This window comes from Osmerus eperlanus, chromosome 26 (genome assembly GCF_963692335.1).
Source record: "Osmerus eperlanus chromosome 26, fOsmEpe2.1, whole genome shotgun sequence".
Classification (NCBI taxonomy): Eukaryota; Metazoa; Chordata; class Actinopteri; order Osmeriformes; family Osmeridae; genus Osmerus; species Osmerus eperlanus.
In genome coordinates this window covers 4,635,645-4,653,653 of record NC_085043.1, presented here as the reverse complement: position 1 = coordinate 4,653,653, position 18,009 = coordinate 4,635,645, and the positions used below count along the sequence as shown (strand labels likewise).

Sequence of the window (18,009 nt, the reverse complement as noted above, 5' to 3'; positions counted from 1 at the left end):
GCACCTCGTCTAGGTTTTATATCACAACAATTCTTCAACATTTTAGCACTTAGGTGTTTTTCCAGGCATCCACCACTGTTATAACTGCCACACAAATACAGCCTGGATTTAAGAAAGATGCAAAAACAACCATGATATTGACCCAATATGGACTTTATCTTTGCGGCCTTCACACCACCAAGTTTTTCCCAGGATTAGCTCCCCAGCCTACTCCTGTATGTGATTCGCATTACCTCAACCGTGAGGCATGGGTAAATGTGTCGGTGCAGCCAGATCTGTGGGAAGGGTGTAGTGTAGCAAAGGTTGTATAGGGTGGTGGTGTAATGTTTGCAGCATGTTCCACTGATTCATAAAGCCCCATCGATGATAGTCTGGTTGTGGTATTCCAGTAAACCTCAGTCTGGCTGAGAATGAGAAGAGGGAATGCTGGGTAATTGACTGAGAGCATTTCCTGAGTCACAGAGAAAGAGGAAAAAAGAGCAAGTCTGGCAACTTGGAGGGTTGAATCAGCTCACTCCAATAGAGGATTACTCATGACGTCTGTGGAAATCAAAGATGTTCTGAGATGAAGAAAACGTGTTGCAGGCATTGACTCAGATAAACAAAATATGATAAAATAAGGTGAGATTGGCGATGACACCGCAATTCAGCATTTGAGCTTTTTTAGAATTCTAATTTCATAAGTATGCTCTGAAGAAGTTAGTAGACTTGTTTTATGTGATGCATTGAAGGGAAAGACACTCCTCTCTATCACTTAAATGTTGTAGTTTGATCAAGTTCAAATGTTTGATGATTGTGGTATGACTATGGCATGACGTTGTAACCAAAGGCATTTTCACTTTCAAGAGCATGAGCTCCTTGCCAATGAAACCCAAACTGTTAATCTGCTGTGTCGAAATATTTTAGGAATACCAGAGGAAATTTGCTTTGGATTTGGAAAAAATTGTATTGGCTCAGATGTGTCCTCATAAAATGTATTTATAGCCCGAACCTTATCTTGAGAATCTCTCATGTAAAGGTTTACCCACTCTTCCCTTTCCTTTTTGTCATTGCATATTGAATTTGTCTATCATGTGAAATCAATCTGCTTGTATTGCCTGAACTATTTCACAGACAGTAGAGATTATAGGTGCTGTCTGTACCACTTTCTACAACAGTTTTTTCCTTCACTCCCATCCTCGCTAACCTCCCCTCCCCTCTCCTGTACCATGGGACACATGCCACATTTAACCGCACTCTCTGTAGAGCCCGTATTACTCATGCATTTTCAGACGGCAGCGTCTGCAGACCTCTCTGTATGGGACTTAGCGCACGGGTGGCTTTTTGATTTACATCTCGGCTGTGGCACTTGCTGTTCTTGGCTCCGTGTTAGCTTGTTTCATCAAAGAAAAATCTGCTGGGCTCCGTGGCAGTCAGATGAGCGCCTATCGCTCCTCTGGCCCGTGGATGGTGGACCTGCCCAACTCGCAGCAGAGAGCGAGGGAGAGGGAGGAGAAGAAGAGGGCTAAAAGAAGAGAGAGAGAGAGACAGAGAGGGGTGGGCGTATGGTGAGAGAAAGGGAGGATAGGGTTGGAGATCAGTTCAGTTTACCTTTTTTTACCTGCACAATGTGCTTTGACAATGAGAGATGGCTGCGTTTCCTATATAAGACTCTTAACCCTCTGCTGTTTTTTTACTCAATCAAGTGACTTAACCAAGACTTATACTATGTACACAGTAGCAGCTTTATACTAACCAAGCCAGTGTCACATCACCAAAAACAGAGAGCAGAAACTTGTTCAGGTTGCAAAGACACCGAGAGCTTGACTCTGTTGTGGTTGGTGTCTGAAACAGTGTTTTTACAAGGCCGAGCATGCCAGAGACCACTCACTAGGCCAATCAGCTACTGGCTTCATCTGACTGGTCAAAAACAAACGGGCTAGCATGAAACTCTCCAAGCTGGTTTATGCCTTCATTAGCAGGGGGGAGAAATCAGCCAAAAGGCTAAATTTTATCCTCTCTGTTGTTCCCTCTGCATTTGTGCCAGGAAGCTGCCATGGGGCAGTGCCCAGCCAGCAGACAAGCCGATTGGCTGGCCCATTCCCAGAGGACTATGAAAGACATTATAAAGTCTAATAGTGCAGTTTATAGATTTTATTACTGCTCGTTAATAAAAGCCCCAGCATTCTGAAAGAATTAGTTATTCTCTTGTCCTCAGCAATCCAATCCAGCCCTGTGCGATATCACATTACAGTCCAAGCTTTTCCTTGGGCTAATAACTGCTCATGAGCAAGCCCTACAACTGAATTAGGTTTGTTTAGAGTAGAAACTTTTGAAATTCAAGGCAAAATTATTTCGCAATGCTTGTGAACAAATAGGGCCATCATCCATCAATAACTGAAAAAATACTGTATTTTTTCTTTGGAGAGATATCTAATACATTATATTTACTTCACACAATGGTGCAGTGTTACTGCTGATTAAAGTGTGTCTTACACTGTCACCCACTAGGATTCCTACTTTGTTTGGGTATTTATTGTTTATTTGGGTATTATTTGTCTGCACAACATTTCTACAATCTGAAGTGTCAGGTGCATGTGTGTCTTGTGTGTCATGTGGGTCCTCATAGCTCCTTTTGTTATGGGTATTCTAGACGTGCTGCACTACACAGGACGTATATGTTCCGAGGAAGTAGCGGATTACAGGGGAGTGGGGTTAGTGCCATGTTCAGGTTAATCCCTACAGTAGACTGCAAGCTGGGACCTGGGAGCAGGGCCAGACCAAAGCTGGATGTTAATAAAGTTCTGAGGATCCATGCCAGTGTTGTGATCTCCCAGAATGCTCTAGGTTATTTTTACAGACTTCAATTATATTTGAAATGAGAGGCGGCTGTTCACTAGGTTCATGTTAGAGTTGGGAGATTCTATACGCGATAAGGGATGCAATTTCCCACAATAGATTGTAATATAATTCTTTGTGTAGTCTCTTTACTTTCCCATTGCCTGGGAATTGTAGCCAGGGAAACCTCATATCTTCTTATGTGCTTGAACCATTCACTTCAAACTGAAGCTGTATTGTCCAGGCCATTTGAGACAGAGATATGTACCGTATGGGAACAAATTTGTCGGACATTCTTTTTTTATGACAGTGTTTAGTGCCATATGACAACACTCAATGGAGTGAATCATGAAATGAGAGATGATTTTTTTAAGTGAGGTTGCAGTCTGGATTTCTAAAGATGAAGGGTTGATCTTATTCACCACGTCCCTCATCTCATTGGTTGCATAGCATATAATTTGTCATTTGGTCACAGTTCAATTCTTTACAATAATGATTTGTATATATCCCTTTGCATTTTCCCTACCTGTGAAGTAATTGTCTAAGAGCCGTTAACCATCTAGACAATAATGGGACCACAACTTTTCATATTGTGCATTGTGTAGGGGGTCAGATGGCTGAGCGGTTAGGGAATCGGTCTATTAATCAGAAGGTTGCCGGTTCGATTTCCGGCCGTGTAAAATGACGTTGTGTCCTTGGGCAAGGCACTTCACCCTACTTGCCTCGTGGGAATGTCCCTGCACTTACTGTAAGTCGCTCTGGATAAGAGCGTCTGCTAAATGACTAAATGTATTCATATAAAGTGGAATATCTTGTCTGTACCTCTTTGTATACTTACTAAACAGCTCAGCTGTCAGTTGATTTAAAAAAGCTACTTAATAAAAATATTGTGTTGGACACTTAAGAACTTTTAGCAGTTTACCATTGGTAGATATAGCTGGAAGTATGAGTGCATTTGTATAGTAATGAAGTGAAGAGCAGAATAGAGTATAGGGGATGGACAGTTCCAGAGGTAAATGTGCACTGCACATGTGTGTGTGAATGTAAGTGTATTGTATTGTTCTTCTCATAGGAATAACACATATCTGAATCAAAGAGATTTGAAAAAAGCTTGATCTTACACAGGCGGTGGTGGTGGTGGGGGAGCACAAAATGAGAGGCTGGTATGGTGGGGTGAGGTGGAGGGATGGTGTCGCTTATGGCTCATTCTGGCCATAGCGAATGTAGAAAAGAAAACAATCTCAAACTAATAGGAACCAGGTCATTTGAGTGTCCTTTTTGGCTTAATGTTTACGGCCCATTCCCCCCCAGCTCCGTGTGTAACGTTTATGACAGAGGTATGGCCCATCGAGAGAAGCTGTACACCATATAACGGATTTGCTGGGATTCCTGGATCCACACAAAAAAAATGAGCATAGGCCTCCATTTAAACCTATACACGCAACAGGAAAGTATTCTTATATATCACTTGGAGTTTTTGACATGAATATTTCAGAAAAATATTGGCGTCCACCCCAGTATGTGTTCACTGAACCAGAGTCATGGATTTAGAAAAAAAACTGGAGGGAAACTTTTTTTTTTCACTTTATGCTTATCTTTGGACCTTAAAAAGTGATCTCACAGCACATGTTGACTGATGCTGATAAAAAAAAATTAGGCTTGTTGAGCCTAGTATTGACATCAATCTAATAGCGGAGCTTTTAAAACAGTAATCAAGTTCGGCAGTTAAGGCTCTGACAGCCAGGTGCTGAGTAGTTGGCCCTGATCCCTGCCACGTCCGCCAATTGGAAAAGGCTTTGCAGAATTTATCTGCACCGCTTTTCCCTTGACAAATTATTTCATTGTTCCCGCACAGTTGGTTTTCATTTAGTCTCTTGGCTAATGATGGACTCCATGATCATGTCGACTATTCTTACAGTTTTTTTCAGCATATGTACCCAAACTAAGACCGTTCAAATCTCACAGCACATCCCTGTGGTCTCCATAAACATGGAATGCGAAAAACGAAAACTGGCATAGCTCCTTTTACAACAGAATTGAATCCTGATAGTGTTCTACTCTGGGATCTCAATCCCTTCTTCAGTAGCATGACACGGGCACTAAGTGTCAAACCAGGTAACGTGACATGAGGGCATAGCCCCTTCTGTGAGACCGTGCGTGACCCACTCACACAGACAACACAGAAACACACAGAAACATACATAAAATCACACACACACACACATTTTACCAAAAACCATGATCACATTACAAACTTGTACTTCGTGTGTACTCGTAGCAGACAGCTTGTGTACCACAGATGGGAAAGATAGAGGTGGAACTTCTTGCCTTTCCTCGTCCTCTTGCTGCACTCTATCTGACCTGGCCTCACTACATCAGGCCTAGGCTGCTAATCTCTTACAAATGCTGGGAGTCTCCATGGCCAGGCCTTCTCTGAGACAGCTCAGTCAAAACAGCCCGGTGCTCCTGAACAGGCCTCTGACGGACCCAATTTAAACACTGACCAACTAACAAATACCTGCTGCTTGTTCTACAGAATTACGCTGCACGGAACTATCAAACGGATACATAGAGTTTGACAGTGTGTTTGCTGTTCCAGCAAGTAACATAGACTTACTGTGTAACTGTTTATCCAGGCAGTACTGTAAGTACTGTCTGAGACACTGGAGATTCACAAAAATATTACTTGAAGTGAAAAATATCTTTGAGTTTTTAATTTTGAAAGAACTATCTAGCTTATTGTTCAATATAAAGGTTGAACATGTGGATAATGCTTCTTACATTTGTCCATAGCTCATGACAGCTACTTAAAATAAATAGGAAGCTAAATGGATTTATAAATTACTTCCCACTGATTTCCTTTGACATATTACAACAAAATGTAGGCTTTGTTTGAAGAAATAGACCTTAATAATCCCCTTTAGTCTCATTTTAGGTTTAATTTTAGCAAACTTTCGAATCCACGTTTATTTTGCCCACCAGTGAAAGAAAGCTCTTGGGTTTTCAAATTGAACATTGACCGTTAGAAACATGTTTTTCATTCCACATGAGAACACTCTTAACCACACAGCTCTGAAGAGACTCTTGCTGGTTTTCTCATACGCTGTCATTGTTTACACCACGGGGTTAGCCACATCTTCCGACAACTTTGGCTTTCTAATGAACTCTATACAGCTTCGGTCCTTCTCCAGGCTCAAACACAGAGTTGGCCTTAGAACATGGGGCTGTAACTTTGTATCAAACCTAACAATTTACTTCTAAACTTGTTCCCCTCTTCTGGAAAAATTTCTGGAATGGTACAGGTATGGTTGAAGTATTCATAGTAAGATTGACAGTAATTGAATTATAAAGAGTATTCAAGGAACGTGAATGGTGATGTAAAATCTATTAATCTCCAGGGTTGGAGTTAGGTTTAGCTTCTGACATGTTCTTGATCATTTTGATGCACAGAAGGAGATGTCTTACCCTGATACTCTTCACTGCACTCTTAATTTAGGAACAATAAATATTTTGTGATTTATTTTAAGGAACACAGTCATTGTTCTTAAAAATAATGCTGAAAAGAAGAAGCATGCTGGGATATTAAATGAAAGAGATGGTGAAAAAATTATCATGTTGCCAAGTGTGTATGTTGAAAGCAGATACAATGTGGTTTAAGGCCTTTAAAATAGGTAGTTTACAGAAAAAAAGCACAAAACATTTAGTGTTTATCTAAAAACCATAACCTTCAGTAAAAATCAACAAATCTTTGATCATAGATATTGTAGCACTAGCTGTAAATCTAAATGCCCAATAAGCTAGAGACCACATTTTACAAGACTGGTCCTGGTCATTTAACATGAAAATATGGCTAATCTGGTCACTTTAAAGATGCCAGTCTTCTACAAGCTTCACAGGCTGAAGGGATGCCAGCAAGAAAGTCGGCGAAGCTTCAGGATATGTACACTAGACCATGCCAAGGAACACTCATTTAGCAGCACAAAAAGACTTGCCCTAATGTCAACCAAACATTTTCTGCATGTTTATGTAAGGGATGATGTAAAACGGTGAGAATTTATATATCACATAAAACATTTCTTTTAAGATCGCATCTCTCCTTTTTTTACATGTAAGGAAACAAACATTTGCATTTCAAAGTTTTTCAAATAAAAATAAATGAAAAGCAAACTCCTTTATGGGTTTGGAGTCGTTATTGGAAAACAGTTCAGGGATGAAATGAATATTTTTTATGGTTCGTAAAAGAGCTTCACAATGAATGCCAGGTAATGTGAAAGACTTGACACATGGTACGGCCCTAAGCCCTTGGAGGATTCCTCCCCACTCAGCCCCTAAAACTCGCTCGCCATGCAGAGCCAAACACCACAGATGGTAAAGATGGAGTGATTCAAATTAAGAATAATGATTTCTTTATTTCTATTCATTATCGTCTGCCTCTGCTGCCTGTCACCACAATATAATCTCCCACCCGACCAAAATGCTGTTAAACATAAGCCTCTTGGCTGATGTTTCCATCTATCCACACATTATGAAGGCAATATTCCTGACAATCTACCTCAGCTGTTTGTGTCATATTGTTTTCAACTGCCTTGTACTATTACAGTAGTTAATACTTTGAAGTAAATTCACCTAGCAGATAAACAGATTAGTCTCCTGTAAATAGAGATAGTCCAAATAGTCCAAGTCTCATCTCAGCCATGTTCTGTGTTTTTTGGGACCTGACCCACAGATTGTCCATTGGGAAGAGTGTTGTGAGAGCAAAAATCATAACAAAAGAGGTCTTATTACAGCCCTCAAATAAGAGAAGGGAAAACATGAGAAGCTTTAATGCCTGGACATCCAAATGCTTACATAGTGAGAATATATATGCTCGTAAAGCTCTTTGATGGTGGCCCTGTCTTTTCTAGTGTGCGGTGCCGTTGTCTGTATAAATAGTTGTACATTGAACCCCCACTACGCAAGATTGAATGTGTTTCCATAGGTGTCGGTAGGTATCATTTAACTTTTTTCATTGGCCGCTCCAACCCTCAAATCCCCAAACATCGGGGTTCCTGAGTCATGCCATCATTTCTCAAGCAGTTTCCCACCATGTGTTCTTCTTGCGTGTGCAGTCCGAACAAAGTCTGGACACTCCCCTCCTCCTGTCCCCTGCATCAGGAGGCTCTGTTTGATGTGCAATGATATATAGTGTCTGGTAAACTGTCCTTCTCTGGTTACTTGGTGTGTGTGTGTGTGTGTGAGAGTGTGTTTGTGGGTTAGAGGTGAGCTCCAAGAGCAAAAACCTTTGGTGAGAGACGACTCCTCACATGATAAAAAGGAAAAAAAGTATCATTCACTTCCCTTGGTATGTGAGGTTTGAAAATCAACACTGGTTTACAGAGTGGAAAAACGCAGTTCCCCCTTCGTATTTATTCTCCATTATAAAGATACAATGTAACTGTTACATCTGTGTAACAGTCTGAATAGAGAACGGTCCAGAAAATATGAGGTTAATTTTCCCATTACATTTACATTTATTAATTTAGCAGACGCTTTTATCCAAAGCGACTTCCAAGAGAGAGCATTACAAAAGTGCATAGGTCAGAGATCATAAACAACGAGATCGCCTCAAAAACAATGCGGCTAGCCAAAACATGAAGCATACATTGTGAAAAGCAAATAAGTGCCAATGGGAAGAAACATAAGAGGATGTAGTTAAACAAGTTACAATTAGACAACATGAACCTCAAAAGTGCAAGAGCGTACCTGTAGGAAAGCAAGCAACAATAATATACTTCACAGCTAGTACAAGAAGTTAAATCAGTTACAACTAACCAACAAGAGCAATAAGTCCCTCAAAAAGAGTCATTGTGTTCCTGGAGGAAACATCAAGTCCAGCAAGTCATTCCTAAGTTCCGTTGTACTCCCGGAACAAGTGCGTCTTGAGCCTTTTCTTGAAGGTGGGGAGACAGTCGGTGTCTCTGATGGAAGTGGGGAGGTGATTCCACCATTGGGGGGCCAGACAGGAGAAGAGCTTGGGTTTGGAGCGGGTGCTCTTGAGAGGTGGGACCACCAGACGGTTGTCGGAATAAGACCGTAGGTGGCGGGTGGCGGTGTAAGGCTGGAGGAGAGACTTGATGTAATCGGGTGCAGTCCCGTTTACCGCTTGGAAGGTCAGTACCAGGGTCTCCAGGACCCTGGTACTGACCAGGGACACCCTCCAGGGTGTCCCTTTCCAGATGTATGATATTTACTCATACAACAACAGAAGTGTATATTTAACCACCTCACTTGTGTTTATGTGTAAACCATATCCAGAATAGTCTGCCATCTTTGTTGCTCATGAATTGTGTGCAACTAGACAGGGAGGGAATAGTCTCCAGGTGGGAGGGAGGTATGGGAGGGGACAGTTAGAGAGAAGATTATACAGCACTCCCACTTTACCACAGCATGGAGAGACCAGGAGCAGGGCTCTGGCTGTCCATGTGTCATGCGTTCTCCTCAGTTGTAAAATTACATTTGTTATGAGGACATGCTTGGGGATTAAGTTCCTATGTTTAAGCAGATCGTTTTACTCTATGTTCTGAGATCTGAGGGCATGGAAAATGGTGACATGAAACAACAAAAATAATCAAATCAAAATAAAAGCTTCCTTCTCTGCCTCTGCTGTCAAAGCAAATTGTGTCCTTTTTTTAAAACTCACTTTCCTCAAAGGGAAACTTTTGGGCCAAGTCACCCCCCTAATCATCTTGACTAATACTCTCTTTCTCGTGCCAAAAAGTGGAGGAACATTGCCACAACCATAGCCGGAAACGTAAAAACTAAGCCGTTACTATGCATGCTTTGAACATATCCCACTCATGGAAGCATTCCACTATTCCTCCTCCACTAAAATATAACAAAAATAGGAAGTGAAATATGATTCCTGTCTTTGTTCTCTATGTTCCCATATGGTTTTGCGCTTTTTAATAACAAGCATCCCCTCTAAGATTCACCGAAGGCTTTTCACTGTGTGCACAGTAAGTAAAATCTTTTATAAAGGGTTCCATTTAAATCTCTGTCTCCTTAATTCAATATCTCATTCTTATTTACATTTGTTAGTTTTTTGCCCAACTCCCCTTTGAAACCATAAAAAATGTACAATCATTACTGCAAATTGATTACTTGTTTTACAGAAGTCCCATTAATCTTTATTCATGTCAAACCCTAATCAGTGACATAAGGAGGGATGGGGGTGTGGGAAAGAGTAGTGGGTGTATGAGGGGAAGGGGGTGCTAGGAAGAGATTCAGAAGATGTGTTCTCTGTGTGTCTACTATTCTGAGTTACTCTTGTGTTTTGTGGTCTAGTTTGGCCACTGTCATTTGGAGGGAATTTCCTGCCATCTGCGTTCAATCGAATTCTGTCACAGATTTTGGCTAGCTTGTAAATATTGGGAACTGGCTGACGAACTAGTGCATTTCTATACTGCAATCCAAACTGTGAACATGATGTTGGCTAAGGCTTGAGGTTTGTCTAAGGAAGCTCTATTCATGTGAACTACAGTACAAAAACAACAGTCCAGTGTAATGTGGGTCTAAGAGACTCAGTATAAAAGCAGAACACGCGCTACACGTCTGCCCATAGTAAAGCTTATTCCTATGTCCCTCTCTGTCTGTTTCTCTAAGAAGTTGCTCCCTTACCTCTTTCTCACTCAAGTACATCCCTCTTTCACTAATTTGCAAACACACACATACACAATCTTATACACCCGCATATGGTGACAAAGAGGAAACACATTATCTGTCAACTGCCCACTGTTGTCATTCTCTAGGAATGCTTAGAGTGACTTTCATTGCCTCTAAGAGACATAAATTGTGACTTTACTCCCTCAGAGCTACTAACAAGGGATTTAGTATACGACTGTAAATGCTTTTTTCACCAAGGCACTTGTTATTGTATAATTGCAGTAATTGGGATAAATACAGATACATATCAGATAATGTTTGACATACAGTATGGATCTCATTTCATATATTTCTTAGGGAATACAAGTGGGTTTTGATATGGCGTATGCCGGCTCATAGAGTAACTGAGGACTATTGTTCCAAAGAAAAGCTCAGTTTCTGTGCTAACTCTGCCAGTTTATTTTTCACTTCAGATTTATATACAGTGTTTATTCTCTGGAGCAAGCACACACACACACGCAAGCACACACCCACACACACACACACACACACACACACACACACACACACACACACACACACGTGCACTAGAATAAGCAAGGGACACCTGTTTTTGAAGCTAATATTGTTAGAATGTTTCAAAGAACATTTTTTCTCGAAAATCCAATCAGTCTGTACATCAAAATGTACAGTAACACACTCTCAGACAGGGTGTGGTGCTTCTAAAATATATGTAAGTCCTGACGCTCACACAACACATCACGGGCAGGCAGCCCTAGGTTCTAGCAGCTTGACCGAGGCCCCGGGACCAGAGCTGTACCCTGCACCTGCTCAGAATGCGTCTGTTACTTTAATGGTTCAGCAAATGTTCGAGCCCTAACCCTAACATTTGCTCAAAAGAATGGCAAGCCGTTTGAAAAACTCCCCCTGGTCACACTTTTCGATTGATCACTGATTTTGGTGCAACACCAGTCATGTCTGGTAGTCCGCGCCATAGCCCCAGACAGTACATCTATCCACCTGAGTCTCCCTAGTGTCTGGGAAGACACTGTGTACTCGACCATACTGATGCAAAGAGAGATGTCCCTGTAGGGGCAACATCTTGGTATTTTGCTTTTACACATACTGTCCCGTAGATGAGGTGATTCAATGTAGTGATCCTACAATTATTGAGTGAGTAACCGACTTCTTAATTTGGCAAGAGAACTCAAGTGAATCTCGACTAGTCAAGTAAACAGAGGATGGTGCTCTTAAAGGAAGATTGCCATGAGGAATATGTAGTGCATTATAGATGTTATAAGAATGATATAGCCAGACCCCTGTGTGTGTAGGGGTGTTCCAACTACTCTTTAATGGTCAAATATTCACCTGTCACTCACACGTTCAGGCAGTACACACTCAGGCTGTTTTGATGTTACACCCATCTGCTGTAAGTGTCACTTCTGTGTGGAGTTTTGGGCACCACCAGTGGCATAGTGTGACCACCAGGTGGTGACATGCACAAGTGTAAACCTCTAATTACAACAAAGGAAGAGAACAACAGAGTTCACCTGAGAGCACCTGAGAGATAGTCATGAGATGATAATCCAATCAGTCCAAAGCGTATCATGTAGACCATGTGTAGACGTGGTGTATGTTTGTGAGACAACATTTTTACAAACACCTGTGTGTGTGTGTGGGGGTGTGTGTTTGTATTCCTGAGAGACACAATTGTCTGAAGGTATGGTGCATTTACAGCCAGCTGTTTGTTTGTGTTCAGGCAGCGGTCAGTGGTGCTCTGTCAGAATTGGGTTAAAGTTACAAGGAAGTCTGTTTCTCTCAACAAAAGTTGTCTTCCTCTAAAATGTTGGAAAACCCATTAATGTGTCTGATCACAGAAATATCAATCTTTGTCCGCAGACACCCTCAATAAACAAACAAAGATAAAAGTGTAAGGCTGCCTGGAAATCCTAAATAAAAATGTAACTTCCATTAGAGAATTACCTTATAGAATATTGTTTTTACGCATTTTCTATTTGTAGCAATTATTCTCTTACTTTTTAGGTATCAGACTGAAAGTGATATGAAACAACATGGATACCTATCCCAGCACAGCAAAAAACAGCCATAACAAACTGATTTCATCCTCATGAAAGTTCTCATGTCTGCTGGTACTAGTAATCCTTTCTAAGAAAACACAGACATTTCTGCCCTTCTTAATTTAATAGAGTTTTTCTCCTTCCTTACTCAGTCGAGCACCTGTTTAAAAGAGCCTTCCCTCTAGACTTTGTTATTTTTCATTTACTTGTGCCCTCAGGTTTTCAATCCTACGTCCATTACTAAGCAAACAAATAGGTTCCGGGACCCATATACCACAGACACAAATATAGACATGAGTTATGAGATTTGAAGAAGCAGAGGAAGGCTTTGGACGATAATGCACAACATCTGCACTGGACAAGTCACAAACTCGAGTGTTCCTGAATCACCAGAGTACACATGGCAGAGAATGTAATCAACTCTGGGGACGTTTTTAGTGTTACAAAAGAAAGAAGAAAGAGAGAGTGGTGAGAAAGGTGAGAGGAAGAATAAACAAATCACTATTAACCGTTTAGGTGCAGATGATTTATGAAGCCTAAGTGGCCTGAGTCGAGGTGTCACGGTGGATTTCCAGATGCATCTGTCTTGTGGTTTTGGCAGCTTTTTGTTTCCCGGGTTCAGATTGGTTGCCTCTGTCTTGACATCCCGTTTCTCTCGTCTGCCCTGCGTTCCTAGTACAGTACACCTCTGAAGGCACCTCTCCACCCTATCCCCCCTCCACCCCCCCACTCTGAAATCATCCCCCAACATCTGCATTTCATTCCCTTTCGCATCTCGGAAGGCCTGAACACATTAAACGTTGGCACAAGTGCAGTCTTGCTCCAGCACTTAACACAGTTCTTAGGTGACTTAAAAGCAGAGGCGAGAATTATAGAAAATGAAGTGTCACCGAAATAAAACATCGCCAAAGATTACCACCAATTACATGTAATAATGCAGCCCAGACCATCTGCCGATCAGATGCAAGGAAAGTAATTTTGTCCGAAGAGAGAAGGTGTGTGTGTGTGTGTGTGGGTGGGGGGTGGTAGAAGGGGATGCAGGACACAGGGAATGGGAGGGAGAGAGAGAGAGAGAGAGAGAGAGAGAGAGAGAGAGAGAGAGAGAGAGGTGAGATCAAGTGTTTAGTCTTTGAGTACTGTAGCTGAATGCTTTTCACTTGACCTCTTTCAACTTGGAGTTGACTTGAGTAACTTCAAAGATTAGCAATACTGTTTCCGAGCAAACATGCACTTCCAGATTGGACACGCATTGTACGTTTAAAATGATTAGACCCTATGGAAACATTTTATTGTATTTTAGTGTATGAACAAGTTATACACTTATCCGTTGTCTTATTTAACAAACTCTCGTAGTAGAGTCTCATCATGGAAACCAATTAAAAAAGCTTTCCTTTGTGGCTTAGATGCATATTATATTTTTTATGGCTTTGCTTTGTGTTCTCAAGGGCTTTTGAAAGGAGGAAGCATGACAAATGGATGACATCAGACCCTCTCATTGGGGGTGATTGGAAACTTGTTTCAGTCTTTGACACAAGCCAAAAAATAATCCCATCTGTGAGAACAAAAAAGTTCACCATTAACCACATTTATCCCAACACAATCATTCCATCTATTACAATTGTTTGGTTTGTTTTCACCAAAGGCTCATCAATGCTTTCCAATCTCACTGTCCCCCCAACAAGCTTAAGTGAACTGTTCCGTTTAGCATCATCCTGAAGTGATGCTCATGAATCGGAACATAGCACTTGAACTTTAAAGGGGTGGAACAGAGACCATACCAACAGGCGCAATAGCGTGATGTCAGCAGGGTATTTTCCAATGGTCCTTTTCCAATTGCTGGGTGGTGTCTTAAGTTTGGGGGTAAGGCGGGAGGGGGGGGGGGGGGGTAACAATAGAGGCCTTCTTCTTGTCTCTGTCTCTGGTTGTTAATGCTGACATCAGTGAATGTTTATGAGGATGAGCCAGCAGCACATGTGGACATGGTCTTGGTAGTGCAGCACGGTTGCCCCCGGTGATTCTAGTCAAACGTTGATGGTAAACAGTTCCCTTTCCCTGGTCACACGCCCTGAGATTGTCACTTCTAATTGGCTCTGAACGCTTGCAAGTGTGCAGTTAAACCTGCTTCCCAACACTGCTGGCTTGTAAACTGACTTTTAGACATTTTTACACAAATTCATTGCATTTACCTATTATATTTAATTGATATATATTTGAAATTACTACTTGGTACTCTACAGTAGATTCCCTTACATTTGATTGTTTGATTTTTTTCCCACTCCACCACACACAAAACTAATTTCTGTGATAAAGGGAAGATGTTGATGAAAGGCCACTATCACTATCTTATTTTGGCTTGTGAGACCACCTATGATCACTGTTACTGAACCCAAATCGACTACTTATAACCTCTTTCCTCCTCTTCCTCTCTTCCTCTCTTCCTCTCTCCCTCTCTCCCACTCACCCTCTCACCATCTCCCCCTCCTGCCATCTCTCACCATTGCCATATCTCTCTTTCTCACTCTCACACTCTGTCTCTCTTCCTCTCTCCCCAGCTGTCACACTATTTTTGGAGCTTTGTCATTGCGTCTGGTTGTCTTATGTTTCACCTCAGTCCCCAGTGCTCTCACTGGCTTCCACCTCCTGATCAAACCAGTCCCTAACACACAATGAAATATTAAATGATGAATTGCCATGGCACATCAGTATACTCAATATAAACTGAATTACGCTTGGTCCTATTCCAAGCCACCATATGTTGAAAAGCCTGTTTCTCCAGCCTGAGCATGACTGATTCTATTACTAATGTAGCATGGCTTGAAATCACTTGAGCATTCGGTTTCTCTATAGTACAGAATAATGCATTTGTGATGAAACTGAGTCCACAGACCTTGACTTTATTGGACTGAGAGTGATTGAACAAGTTCAAAACACACAACTTGTAGGAGCAATCAATGCCAAAAATAGAGATTTGTCTTCCAGAGAGCCAAGTGCAGTGCTTTGGAAGTCATGTCTGAATACACTCCTGATGATAATTGAAGTCAAATAAGAAAATATATTTGTCAAACGCTGCCAATTATTGAATATATTGTGTTTTTTTGTCTCAAAAAACAAACAAAAAAATTGATAATCAGTTCTGGGCAACTGTCTGATTTAAATAAATGATGCTTTTGTGAACCCTGACTCCAATCATTCTGTCTACTAATGTCATGTTGCCCTTATCCATCCTGATGGAATCACTCTTGCTCCAGATGAGGCAAGAACTACTTGGCTGTCGATCAACAGGCCGTAACGTTTTATACACAAACACAGTTGGATATTCTAACTCAGAAAGGCTCAGCCAAAGAGAGAAAAAAAAGACAGAATGATCCAAGCCTTAATAAACAAAACCATTTGTATTCTTAGAAAAAAATTATTGCCTTCTGTTTACGGCTCTGAGTGAAACCAGCATGCCTCTCATATTCCCTCAGCAATGCTACAGTGTTTGATTTGCCTCTCTTTCTCTGTCTCTTCATCGCTCTCTTTTTCTCTCAGCCCATCCTTTCCCTTTCCTTTCCTTTGTCTGTCTCTCAAAGCTTATTTACTCTCTCCTGTCTTTATCTGTTTTGTATCTTCTCTTGTTTAATTTCACTGCATTTCTTCTTCCCTTTCTCTCTTATTCTACCCGGGACATGTGTGGGTGCCTGTATTAAAGATAACTCAGGGAGTGTGATAACATTGTCAATAACATCATTATGAGCAAATTGAATTAGAGAAATTGAGTTACAGGGGACCTGTGCCCGACTACACGTAAGTGACGGGGTATCGTCTTTCCCACAGCAAATGTTTCCTCATGCACCACCTAGTTCTGCTTCCTTTTAATCTGTCACGTTTCTTTTTTTGGTCATAAAGCATGTTTTAGTGAAACCTTTTTGTTGAGACAACCTTTGAGTATTGAAAGTGTCTTCAGTCCATCAGCCTCACGTATCATTGTGTGTAATGTTTTTGTGGGATTAGTTAGATGCTAGTTTTGCGATAAGAAATTTTACACGTTAGAAATTAAAATGTGACTTTTGTCTTACCATCTTATCATCCAGCTTGTGATATATCCGAGTTTACACTTTTGGGGGATACTTTACAATTTAAGGCCTTTACTCCCTCAGGACTATGTTACATTTACAATGAATCATTTGCAGTAGGTATTCCCATGGTAGAAAAGATTGTAATTAGATTGTAATTACACCATAATGTGCCTTGTGTACTGTACATAGTATACAGTGTACACAGTTGAGGGTGATGAATCTCTCTCTGGCAACAAAGCTGCTATCAGCTTTTAAAGTTCAGAAGAGAGAACACATTTCCTCCAAAGATCATCACATGAGAAAAATGTAGCTTTCCTTGAGAGAATTCTCATCATTTAATATACATTTGACATATCACTGCTAGAGTAACTACAGTCTCAGTGGAATATCTTGCTCTCTGTGGAAATTATTCATCTTGCAGGGGTGTTTTTTTATGTTTTCCTGGCCAAAAAGTTTGACTGTGCTCCAACTTTCCCATTGAGCTGTATTTAGGATCACGTGTCTTTACAATATCTCTTTTGCCATCTGTGACTCGTATGTGTGATGTGATTCTAAGTAGTACACTGATGTGGTTATTGGTCCCATACCCCCTGATGTTTTCCAGCAAACGGAGGCTGTAGCACCTACTGTTCTGAGAAGGACATCACAGCTGACCTTGGGGGCATCGAGAGCACCCTGATGCGCTGTGGGCAAAGCATGGTAGTGCCTGCAGGGGACCTGCCCGGGGGTCTCTACCACCACAGCCTGCACTGTGACAGACCCACACAGACCCTGCATCTCCAGCAACAGCAAGAGGCCAGGTAAGGCCAACACACCAAGGTTTTCTTATAGCATTTCTTTATACTATAGTAGACCATTTAAATCTTTGGCACTGAAAATACATATTTTTACAACTCTGTTTTAAAGGTCATCCAATATATAGTATATGATTTATTGAAAACGTATGCAGCCTACTGACTGTTAAAAAAACATGTAATTCAAAATGGTATTGGAATCATACCATCTGATACACACATGCTGTACTGTTGATGAAATGTTTGTGAATGGGTCTACTCAGTGTAGTTTCACTGCCGTTATCAGCTCCTTTCCTCCTCCCCCACCTTTTCCTACTCCTCCTTTCGCTCTCTCTTTTCTCCCTCAGATCACAGCCATATACCCGAAAGTGCTTATGGACAGACATTCAATTCACTCATATTGTCTCAGAATTCCATTGCCACAGCCAAACAGGAAACAGCACTCATGAAAGGGGGCTACTCTTTATTGACTACGAAAAAATCCCAAACTGCAGCTTTATCCCAGCTAGCGTTAGCAACTCACTCCCAGCATGCTCAGGGAGAGCAAACAAAGAGGATTCCTTCATGAACAGGATAGAGAAAGAGGAGCCTTCTCACATCACTCAAGATCTTTGCACAAAA

The 18,009-nt window shown here is 41.3% G+C and overlaps 1 protein-coding gene across 5 annotated transcripts in view; it reads left to right on the top strand.

The window, feature by feature from the left end:
- Positions 1 to 18,009, top strand: part of LOC134012795 (zinc finger protein GLIS1) — a 64,036-nt gene that overhangs the window by 4,144 nt on the left and 41,883 nt on the right. For all 5 annotated transcript variants that reach the window (XM_062452386.1, XM_062452385.1, XM_062452388.1 and 2 more), the window contains exon 3: positions 17,199 to 17,394. In XM_062452386.1, coding sequence (XP_062308370.1) covers positions 17,199 to 17,394 — 196 coding nt within the window. The remainder of the gene's footprint in view (positions 1 to 17,198; positions 17,395 to 18,009) is intronic.